At 43.2% G+C, this 11,115-nt stretch overlaps 2 protein-coding genes across 4 annotated transcripts; both read right to left on the reverse strand.

Annotated features, from left to right (window-relative positions):
- Positions 1-99: 99 nt before the first annotated feature.
- Positions 100-4,662, reverse strand: LOC117843064 (uncharacterized). 3 transcript variants are annotated; one of them, XM_072291663.1, is made up of 4 exons: positions 4,302-4,662; positions 1,526-3,077; positions 1,238-1,429; positions 100-449 (listed from the first exon to the last, which is right to left on the reverse strand). In XM_072291663.1, exons 1-3 carry the CDS (start codon positions 4,531-4,533, stop codon positions 1,243-1,245), a joined length of 1,971 nt encoding a protein of 656 aa, XP_072147764.1. In that variant the 5' UTR covers positions 4,534-4,662; the 3' UTR covers positions 100-449; positions 1,238-1,242. The 3 variants fall into 3 exon arrangements, with proteins under 3 accessions (XP_072147764.1, XP_072147763.1, XP_034579517.1); XM_072291662.1 differs by having other exon boundaries at positions 100-651; XM_034723626.2 differs by having other exon boundaries at positions 100-1,429.
- Positions 4,663-6,478: 1,816 nt separating this feature from the next.
- On the reverse strand, positions 6,479-10,434 carry LOC117843067 (pyruvate dehydrogenase (acetyl-transferring) kinase, mitochondrial). Its single transcript, XM_034723631.2, has 6 exons — positions 10,071-10,434; positions 8,997-9,258; positions 8,330-8,510; positions 7,977-8,124; positions 7,386-7,590; positions 6,479-7,283 (listed from the first exon to the last, which is right to left on the reverse strand). Exons 1-6 carry the CDS (start codon positions 10,338-10,340, stop codon positions 7,225-7,227), a joined length of 1,125 nt encoding a protein of 374 aa, XP_034579522.1. The 5' UTR covers positions 10,341-10,434; the 3' UTR covers positions 6,479-7,224.
- Between the last annotated feature and the right edge of the window lie 681 nt (positions 10,435-11,115).

Below are 11,115 nucleotides of genomic sequence, written 5' to 3' on the forward strand. Positions count from 1 at the left end.
TGAGGGAGTTCTTAACAGCAGAATCACACGCGCAACAGCAGTAACATGTAATGTAAAAGCATTTAACAAAATCAGCAACCATTAAACTGCTAAGCAACATGGCAACCAAAGCGCTGAGCAGAATCAGCAACCAGCATGAGATTTACAACCAGCCATAGTTTTGAGAACTGTCAGCATTACAAGATGCATACCACCATCTAAAGTGGGAAGAAGCAAAGAAAGACACCAAAAGGCGTTTAGATTTACTCCAAACCTTCCCCCAAGAATGGCAGACACCAAATAGGTAACCTACTAACCTTGCAGCAAATAGCATGACTGTCTTGAATGCAGTTTGTTTGCATTTCAGAATCCGTTGCCATGCAGCAAAAGTAGAAATCCAGATAGGATCAATCATCCAGAGCCACATGGAGTCACTGAACTTCACATGATCCATCCATTCATGTTCGTTGCTGTGAGTATATGTAGAAAATGGGGCTTCAATAATGATAGTTCAAGACTTCAAGGCTTCATAGAGTAGCTTAATTAGCAGCAGCTATGCTCATACTATGGAATATTTCCTCGAAATCAACTCATATTTTGAGGATCCTTTTAAACCATCTAGGTATAATGAGAGCATATAGTAACCACCAGCATCAGGGACTGATTTACTGCCTGAACAAAAGGCGATAGTCCTTCAGAACTACTTTATAGTCGATCGCAGAATTATCTTACCACAGCAACTAGCACCCATAAGAATAACCGCAACCAGGCTAACCGCGACGGAGTTCTTTTAACAGGCCAAATGGTGTATTGACAGACAGACTCCCACTAAGACATAACAAGTCTGAGAACTACTCCCTCCGTCCCATGAAGAGTGCAATTCTAGTTTTTCTAGGACAGATTAGTGGTGGCGTGAAAAGGCTAATACCCTCATTTGTTGGCCACATGCAGTAAGTTTTAGCATGCAAAACAGATCTGACCACTTAATTAGGCAGGTAGTTAGATCTATTTTCTAGGATTGCACTCTTTTGTGGGATTTTTTTCAAAAGCTAGGATTGCACTTTTCATGGGATGAAGTACTTACTATTCCACTGCTGCTAAGATATGTGTAAAACTACTTAATATCCCGAAACCTGGCAAAATGCAGATAAAAGCACTGTGCCAGGAAACTTCAACAGAACTTAGCTTTTGCAGACACAGATTTGCACCGACCACCAGAACCTCAAAGTGTTCATTTGATATGAGCAGACAAATGTACCAATGCTAAGCATTCCCGCTAGCATCTGTAGTCGCATCAGCCACTATTATGTTAAAGGACAATGGCTGCCACCCTGAAGAATTTGGCACAAACCACTTTTTTGTATTGATTATGATATTCAGAACCTGAAGAACTTCACCAAGGGCAAGATTCTTCAGGCATGTTTTCTTCAACATAGCAGCAGCTTGATACCTACAACCAAAAAAGAATTACAATAGTACAACCACACTCAGCCTCAGGGAAAGTATGATAAAATTCGACACATATTTCTGGGTAATGGAGCCTCACCTAGACTGAGAATTCTTTATCGCAGAGTAACCATGGGCAGAAGATATGAAAGTATGAACAGAATCTAGAGTTTCTTTTGGGTATTTTGCATTATCATCCATTATATTGACACATTTCCAGAGATTTTCATTCTTCCCAAGAAAGAATGACATTTTCCCTAACTTTTTCGTGACAACAACTTGATGCTGCATGGCAACCTGAAGAGCCTTCTTGACATCAAAATTTGGTAGATTAGCATCCCCATAATGTATACAATCTGCTATATTTTGTTCTGTTGGGGGAATCTTCTCAGTCTTCAATACTTCCAAAGCACCTAAGATATATCTTACAAGACCTTGAGGGTCCAAAGATGGTTGTGGACATCCCAGGTTGGCTCCCCAGTGTCCAGTATTTTGCATGTTGCTAGGCATGTTAGGTTGAGTTGGAGGTCTGTAACTATGATCACTGTAACCAGGTTGAACCATATGAGGGGCACCAGGATGGTTTGGATGGTAATTGACATTCAAACCTTGGTTATTATGAATTCCTCTAGGGTATTCAGAAATATTCAGCCGACTCATATCAGGATAATTGATTGGTGGTCCATGATAAGGTGGGCCGCCTTGCCAGGATTGCAACGGTGCAGTAGGAATACCATTATACCCAGCTGGTGCTGGACATGAGTTGCTTCTATGTGAAATTGATGATTGAAAATTGCTAGATCCACCATGAGGACGATGATTCACTGGATTCTGTGGTCTTGGTTGCTGAGAGGATTGGGGTTTCTGATGCTTTGGATGACCATGGCTATTAACATCTGAAGCACCATTTTTAGATGAAGACTCGGTTGACATACCAGGCTTCTTACCATGATAAAAGTCATGAGGAGCGCTCTTTTGATGGGAAAGAGCAGATTTTACAGGCTTTTTGGACAGGGAAAATGGCTGAACTTTTGGTGTATTCAGCTGATCCACCTGTGCCCCATCTTGCGAATCAGAACTAGATAATGACGCTGATGATGGCGTGAGAGATTGATTTGGTTGGCTAGCAATGCTTCCTTTAGAACTATCAGGTACTCCATCAACTGAGTTTTCCTCAGTCCTTGTTGGTTTAGATACATTGTCTGACTGGTTTTTCCGAGGTTGCCTAACTTTATATTGTTTATCTCCCTTTCCGTTACCACCTTTTTGCTGATCAAATGGAATGTTATTCAGCACTTGAGTACTGTTGTGTGGAGTTGCATCTGAAGAATCTGAAAGCATGTTCTTCAACGCATCCGAATGATCCATGCTGCCATTTGCTATGCTACTTATGTATGGCGACTCTGCCAATGGTGGTTCCCCAGCCACAAGGCTTTTCCATAGCCAAACATGTTTTGCTGCAGCTGTAAGTGCTTGAGACACATTTGGAGGTTGTGCTAGTAGAATATTATACCGTCTCTGTACTAGCTTATGAAGTGCATTTGAGAAGTCCCGGTCACCAGATATTAGCAAATAATTTGCTGGTGGAGGGTTGTCAATAGCCCAGATTAACATGTCAACTAAGATCTTTTTATCACTTGCATCTTTAATGCCTGTCATTTGTTACAAGAAAACAAACAATAATAATAATTAGACAACATTTAGACATCGCATAGATGAACAGAGAATTGTTGGACATTCAGTGCAAATGCATGAGTTTTAGAAAAATTGCTTGAGTGTGCCAAGATTATTGTATGCAAGCTATGTTAAAATTAAACTTGGAAACAGATGACAGTAATTGGTAGTTGTGCCAAGTCTGCTGGCCAATCGCTGTAAGGATATCCTAGTTTAGTGCAGTCAACCAAACATCGGCAAATATTACAGATAGAAATGCTAATTAAACAGTACTTTTCATTACTCATTCACAGGGGCGGATCCAACGTGGGGGCTGGAGCCCCCCCTACTCCCATGGAGCCCCCCAAAGCCCCCTCCCCCCCCCCCCCCCCCCCCCCCCTACAAATTTTAGACATAGATGAAGAGGAGGAAGGAGAAAAGGAGGAGGAGGAAGAAGGGAAAGAGAGGATGGAGGAAGAAGAAGAGAAAATTGAGCCCCCCTGTTGTGTGATCCTGGATCCGCCCCTGCTCATTCATAAAGAAAGTAGCTTTTACAATAGATATAAGACTAGCACGCATGCTTGTAATTGTAATAAAAATTAGTTCAGATACTATACTAGTCCTAAGAAAAAACAGGATAATAAAAAAATATACCATGGGAACAATCAACCTATTAAATACACTAAATCAAAGGAAAATACATGATAATTAGAAAATTCAAAACATAGTGTGTAAATATAATCAATAGTCTGGTCAACAAACAAAAGCAAACAAACACAGCAGACTCCACAATCCCACCAGCTATCACTTCGAGAGAAACCACATTTCTAAAATTCCACGAACAAACCAAAAGGTCAAACATCGTAAACCCTAAATCAATCACTTTCCCAACCCACACCCGGCAACCCCACCAATGCCAGCATAATCCACAAGCCAAAAAAAGTAAAAACCATCAGATGAACACATCTCCGATAAGGAAACTTCCAAACCCTAAGCTTCCACAGTTATCCCCAAGTATCACAACAGATCCATCGAACAGACGCAAACGAAAGCGTTGAAAGTGACTAGTGCAGCAACCCGGCTATTCAGTTCAGAGGCAATCGGAACGGCTCAATCCGCATGCATTGGCCAGGGTTCAGCGGATCAACTCGCGACGAGCCATTAGGGAACAATTGGGGGTGGTTGCCTGGTTGGGGAGTACGGGGCAGCGGGGTAATCCGTACCTGCGGGGACGTGGTTGAGGGCGATGCCGGTGCTGGAGAGGGCGTGCTGGACGGGGTTGGGGACGCAGTTGGTGTCTCCGTAGGCGGAGATGGTGATGGGGCCGGTGTAGCCGGCGGCTGTGAGGGCGGAACTCATGTTCTGGGCGATGAGGTGGGCATCGCAGTTGCGGGGGACTTGGCAGTTCTCGATGTCCCACCACACCGAGGTCTTCACCGTTGCGTACTCCCCCATAGTCGCCGCCGCCGCCCGCCCCGGTTTCGCCGGCGAGTACGGGGGGGTTGGGGGTTTTTTATGGTTTGCGACGGCGGCGGCGTCGAGGTGGCCTTGAAGGAAGGTACTGTTTTTCTGTTTAAAAAAAGTGTTGCAATTTTGCTGCCAAGTGGAGAGCTTATAATAAGGGGGCAGGTTGGTTTCCTTGTTTTTACATCCCGTATTAAAAAAAATTAAGCTTTGTGATACTATTCCTCTAATGAACTTCCTTTCTCTAATGGCACAAAATGGATTCCATTACGGAAGATTTTGTATAAATAAGGTCACTTGCGACATAGAGTTCTCCTAACATAGAACCACAGAGTCCAATCCAAAGGATCAAAAGAATCCTGAACCTAAATCTTGTGGATAGTTCTCTAAAGTTTCATTAACATTTGTATAGTTCCATTATAGCTAGATAATTTTGAGTCTTTGCAAACGAGCACAGTAAATCGAGCTTTTTATATTTTTATATTTTGGTTAAGAATCATATAAATATGTCATATGTAAACAAAGCTCTTCTTTGAATGAACCCAATACCTAAGTGTTTCTATAGGAAATATAAGATATATAAAACTAGTATAGTTTCTATTTACTCCGGAAATGTTTAATCTAAAAGAAGCTACATAATTTTAGTTAACAATAATTCATGGGGACAATACTACAGCACATAATGATGTGACGTTCACACTAGACAAGTAGATATCATCCTCAACTCGTCTCATGTTAGATGGATATATTCGTTCCTTCTTCGTACCGCTCTTGCTACGATTTTAATGCAAAATTTGTATTTCTAAGTTTCCCAAAAAAATGAAAAAAAATCTTAAGAGGACCTATATCCACTTATAGATATGTAGATAAAAATATTAATAAGAACCTTCTCAAAATGTCATGCAATTTAATATAGTTCAAGTCATGCTGAAAAAAGTTAGTATCCTATGACAGTCGATGGTTATTCAAGTGTAACCAGTAAAAAGAAAATATTCTAGTAACATATTCAGATCAGTTAAATAATACATTCTACCGTCGAAAAGTGGTGCGAAAATATTCCTTCAACTACTTGGAAAAAATGTTAGCCTATGAACATCTAAACATCTTACTCTTATAGGCAAACCATCTTACTTTTTCGGTCGATGGAAGATGTCAAGTTACATTTATGGGTTTTACAAGCGGATGACCTTTCATTAATGGAGGGTACATACCATAAACCACCTAAAAGCAAAGCAAAGCAAATAAAACTACAACATACTGGCATAAGAACAAGTTGCACCACCGGAGGACAAGCAAAAGCAAAACAAAGCCAATGCCGCCGCGTCAAAAGGCAAAAACCAGAAAGCTAAAATCCACAAGGGTTACGCCGAACCGACTGCGGCAGAGCGGAAAGCTGCTCGCTGGTTTCGGTTTGCTTCTCTCGTGGGGCTGCCGGAGCTCTTCCCCGTCCGCTTTACACGGCTGCTGGCACTGTGCCTTCGATCTTCTGCAGCAGGCGAGGGGGAGCCTCGGCATGCGAGCCGCAACCGTGCGTCATTTTTGTATCTTCTCATCCTCTGCAGCTGCGAACCTGCAAATCTCACACGGAGGGGAACAGAAGGTTCTGTTCAGAGCTAGCACGTGCACGTCACGTGCCTGGGGGCCCACTGCTCAGTGACTTGCAGAACTCATAAAATTTTGTAGAGGATTGGGGATTTGGGATCTGTAGTTGTAATGTAATCTGTGTCCCTTTCCCGTAATAACTGCACGAGCAGAGCTTAAAGGCTCCACCAACACTGACAGGATGACGCTCCGTTTCAAACTTTTTAGTCTTCTTAATTTAACAGGCAGTAGTCGAGTTCAGATAGATGTTTAATCATCGTGCGAGGATTTTCTCAGCGACCAAATATGCTGCTGGTGCTGGTAGAGGTTCCAGGCGTGAGGCGGTGACACTGCATTTGCTTTCGTTCTCTGTGAAGCCGAACTTTATTCCTTCAGGCAATCAGGCACGGGAGTGATTACATCGCACAGAGCAGGGGCAGCAGACCAGAGAGGCAGAGAGCTTCATCACGCGAATGGCAGATCACTCAAGTTGGTTGAGAAATCCCTGTATGCAGCAGGGCGGTGCTTCTCCATCACGGGAACTTGAGCTGGGCTCAATGCGAAGACTGCAACACTGAATCACTGATCCCACAATTCATCAGACCAGAGCTTAGAGGTACCACAGCTTGTAGTTGTAGAGACCACCCAGTCTTCATTGCTTTTTTTTTATAAAGGGTCTTCATTGTTTGTTGATGAAACTATACCACTTCAAAGACTGCACAGTGCTGAATTCAGACTCTGTACAACAAGGTGCAGTTGATGAAATAGCTGCTACTCAGAGTGAACTGCACTTTGCGATCAGCATCAACGCTCCAAGGGCCCATTTATAATGCTAATTTCTGGGAGGCCACTGCTAACAATGCTGATGGACTATTTTTTCTGAAACCCGGCAGAGGGATCATACTAATAACAGAAGTATGAGTGCCTCTGCTCCCAATGCAGCAGAGCTGAACGATGGAATCGAGGGGACTAGAAGATAGCAACCAGCTATAGCTATAGGTGGCTGGCCCGTCAGGACAATATTTGCAGACCAGCACCGGATTGTATTACAAGAAGAAGAGCATCCTAATTACAGGAAGATCAGGACATCAAATCGAGTCGTCAAGGCAAGGGCTCCTCTGAATCTCCCAGCCGTGACAAATGGAGGTAAGCATCAGTACCTACAACAACGAAACAATACTGCTGTAGCACATGAACTGCGGATAAACATGGTTAATTCGTGCTGACTGAATATGAGTCGACCAAGTGGAGTATGACCATACCATATCCTTCCATAGAGATGATTTGCAAGTCGCCACCAAAGTACTGAGCATAAAGGCGGCTGATTGGGAGCCCGAAACCATATCCGGCCATAGTTGCTCCTTCATTAGGTCCATCTAGATCAGGTGGATTCTTTGCAGTGGTATAGAGATATGTGAAAATTTTTGGGAGGCCACTTCTCGCTATCCCACCACCTTCATCACTAACCTGCATTAGCAAAGCGTTCAAGCTTAAACATCACATTGTGAACATCATATTTAGTTTTCCATATGCAGAAATACGTATTGCCTTGGTCCACAAACAAGTTTAGAAAAAAAAATAGCTGTCACATAAAAGAGAATTATATCTAGCACTTGACTTTGTATAAGTTACAATTAAGTTGATTGGTATATTATTGCACTTTGCATTAAATTTCAGCGAAATGCCAGTGGAAGTTCCATCAATTTTAGATAAGTTTACAGGTTTCTATAAAGTTGCTAAATATAGTATTGCAATGAAAAATATCCTGAAATTTACTAATTTTCCAGACTAGCTTTCATCAGTAAATAGCTGTACCAACAGTTCATGCATGATAGGTGATGTCAGACTACTACCTTGATAGTAACATCCTCTTCTCCATCAGCAACTATAATTCTAACTGGGGGAACATCTTTATCAGAATTCATATATCGTTCTTGCACTGCACGAAGGGAGTTCTTCACCAATTCAAATAACATCAGATGTAGGTGTAATGCCACATATCTGTATTCAGTGAAGTCAAAGAGTAAGCTAGCATTTCATTTTTGTATATTTATTTTCAATAAAAATGAACACAGCCAAACTATGTGAGCTATAAGAGGCATCCAAATTGAATATAAAACATATTTTAGGACAACACAACCACAAACAATATCCTCACTAAAGATCAAGCCGTCAAAGGTAACTCACGAGAGATTATAAGACTTACGGAAATGTAAAATTTGGATCGCCATAAATGTTAATATCAGGAGCTGATCCATATTCCCTTAAACAAATAGCACGGGCGTCTTCGCTGGCAGCTTGAGCCACCTGTACGGGGGACAATTTTGTATTGATGAGGCCTATGACGCCAGGCTCTGGTTCAGGATCATGCAAAGCCACATGCTGCCCTGAAATTAAGCAAGCACGAATAACTCAGGCCACGCATCTAATAACAACAGAGACTCGATTCCTGTTAATTATTTGATTTAGACCTACGCATGGGGCCAATAATATGCTCCATGTTTCAATTTAAAGTGGAACAAATTTTACACAGTGGTGGCAAATATGGATAGTGTAATTGATACAGTGGCACAAATCTAATTCTTTTCTACTATTCTAGCTGACCCAAGATAGAGTTTAGCAAAAAAAAAAAAACAGGCTGAAAAGTGCACTCTGCTTGATAGATTTACAGAGAAATTTCGTCACTAGACTGGTTTCGGCGAAAAGGTAGTATTCCCGTTACTACAGTAACTTCTAGACAAACTACCACGTAATGAGAGAAGATTTGGCATAGCATGTCCAAGTACTAAACTGGACAAGAACGAATTTTCCAGTAGATTTTACCCTTCACAAATTAAGCTCCTGACAAAAAAAAAGTTCGAAGGTTGGCAAACCTATCAGCATGCGGATGCCAATCCTTGACATGTAGAATCGATCAAGGAACTCATGGATCTCATCAAATCCAAAGGGAATATTCCTTGCGCGGCACAGGTGGTGCTTCAGCTGCTGCACCCCCAAAGCCATTGTTGGAACCACATTATTATGCCGCACCTTGACCATTTTAATCATCTCTGTGAAAGCGAGCTCATCGTTCCGATTTCTCACTTCTGGGAAGTATCTGATGTCGCGGAACGAGTCCAAGTACCAATCCCTCACCTTAAGAAACAAACAATTGTTAATAGACCAAACATCGGTGCCACTCCCACATCAGAATGGTCAATTTGGTAAGAATATTCATTTGGTTAACGAAATCTCTGTCTCTCAGTAAAATATACATTCTTTGCTGACTTCAGGTATTATAGTATTGACCAGGAAAGGTAAAGGAGATGAAAAAACCCACTAGGCCAAAAAAATAGTAAGCAAGACACCAAGCAAGGCTGCAAGAATCTCCCAGAATTTGCTTTTCAAAAGGAAGAATCTCCCACATTTAAAGATTCCTTCTCATCCAAAAAAACAACCTGTTGTTCCTCCAACAAATGCAACTACAATCTCGTAAGAACGAGGAATCAAAGAATAATTTTCTAGTGGCAAATCAAAATGAGACATGAGAGTGAATGTTGTACCACGAGTGGAATCGAAAGAAACAGACCTAAAAAAAAGAAAGAAAGAAAAGGAAGCAGCATCTACCCATAAGTGAACCACGTTTCCAGAATTATATTCGGAATTAAAATTCTGCTTATATTCGGAATCGAAATCCTGCTAAGAATCCCAAAAAGGCTACTTCAGTTACTTGGGAACTAAACCGAAAGCCAACCACAGTGAATGAAAGATGCTAGTCTGAAAAACAAATTTCCATCCCAGATGAACAGAGGTGCACCAAGCCTGTCAAATCACCCACGAGCTGATGGGAGACAAGGACAAACAATCAGGACAGCGAAATGGTCACTCAAATGAAACATCGAGTAAAAACTAGCTAAATTAATTTGGAGAGGCAGGGACAGAGAGAGGCGTGGGAGGCATCGACGGACCTTGAGGATGGCGGGCTTGTTGGAGAGCCCGAAGGGCAGGGACTCGAGCTCGAGCGCGCGGCGTGCGATGCGGATGGGGAGCTCCCTCTGCAGGAACTGCGCGGAGAGGAGCAGATTGCGCGGGGTGGGGCGCGAGCCGAACTCCATCATGTAGCGCAGGCTGACCCCCGTCTGCTTCATGCTCCCCCACCGCACCACCTCCTCCGCCACCGCCCTCGCCAGCGGCTCCGACGCCATCGCACCCCGAACCACGCCGCCGCTCGCCGCCATCTTAACCAGCCAGTAACCGCCCAATCTCACCGGTGGGATTAGCGAGCGAGCGAGGCGGCCATTCAAGGCAGGCGGGACGAGGACAACAGACGCACGACGGAGAGAGCCAAATGGCGGAGCGCTTATAAAGGCGGGCCAGAGCCCAGAGAGGGGTGGGAGAAGGGATCTGTGGTGGGCCCTTTTGTCAGTGGGCCGGTGTGCTGGCCCAGTTGTCAGACGCTGCAACGGTTTGTGCGGACGGTATCCGAATCGGGGAGGGAGGCGGTTAAGACCATGGCCCAATAGCGTGCGAGGAACCATGGGCTTATCCGCGAGGATTTGGGAATTAGAGAACCACATGTGCTTTTCATGGAACAATCTCGAGATCTTTACCAATTTTCTTCCGCAAAAGTGTGTTCGTGTTGAGACTTTAGTGTCGAGGCAGAGTATTCTGTGTGAGATTAAACGGAATTGGAAATGACTTTCCCTACCCGTTTTGCTAAAGGTGGAACAATCGTTAAGCAAAGAGTGGCGCATCAGTGCTAATCCGACCACTATTTGGGATAATTAGAACCCAGAGCTAGGATGCTGTCATTGCCGTCACTGTCACCGGCGACCATGATTTCTCCCAGAGGAATTTTTGGTACAGGGCCACTAGCAGGATTAAAAAAAGGAGTGATTCATGTGCACCAACTAATGGACAGTATCCATTGCTGGATCCACACCACAAGACATCCCCCGTTGCCCCACATACAACAAATCATAGAATACGACCGGTTGCTGATCGAGCTTTGGG

This window comes from Setaria viridis, chromosome 2, assembly GCF_005286985.2.
Source record: "Setaria viridis chromosome 2, Setaria_viridis_v4.0, whole genome shotgun sequence".
Classification (NCBI taxonomy): Eukaryota; Viridiplantae; Streptophyta; class Magnoliopsida; order Poales; family Poaceae; genus Setaria; species Setaria viridis.

What these genes read in the sequence shown, in the direction of transcription:
- LOC117843064 (XM_072291663.1), bottom strand. Translation starts at nt 4,533, where the DNA reads ATGGGGGAGTACGCAACGGTGAAGACCTCGGTGTGGTGGGACATCGAG. An exon ending in CCTCAACCACGTCCCCGCAG is followed by an intron (nt 3,078 to 4,301) that starts GTACGGATTACC and finishes AACAAATGACAG; the next exon opens with GCATTAAAGATGCAAGTGAT. An exon ending in ATAAAGAATTCTCAGTCTAG is followed by an intron (nt 1,430 to 1,525) that starts GTGAGGCTCCAT and finishes TTTTGGTTGTAG; the next exon opens with GTATCAAGCTGCTGCTATGT.
- LOC117843067 (XM_034723631.2), bottom strand. Translation starts at nt 10,340, where the DNA reads ATGGCGGCGAGCGGCGGCGTGGTTCGGGGTGCGATGGCGTCGGAGCCG. An exon ending in GATCCAAATTTTACATTTCC is followed by an intron (nt 8,125 to 8,329) that starts GTAAGTCTTATA and finishes CACTGAATACAG; the next exon opens with ATATGTGGCATTACACCTAC. An exon ending in CATCTCTATGGAAGGATATG is followed by an intron (nt 7,284 to 7,385) that starts GTATGGTCATAC and finishes TCGTTGTTGTAG; the next exon opens with GTACTGATGCTTACCTCCAT.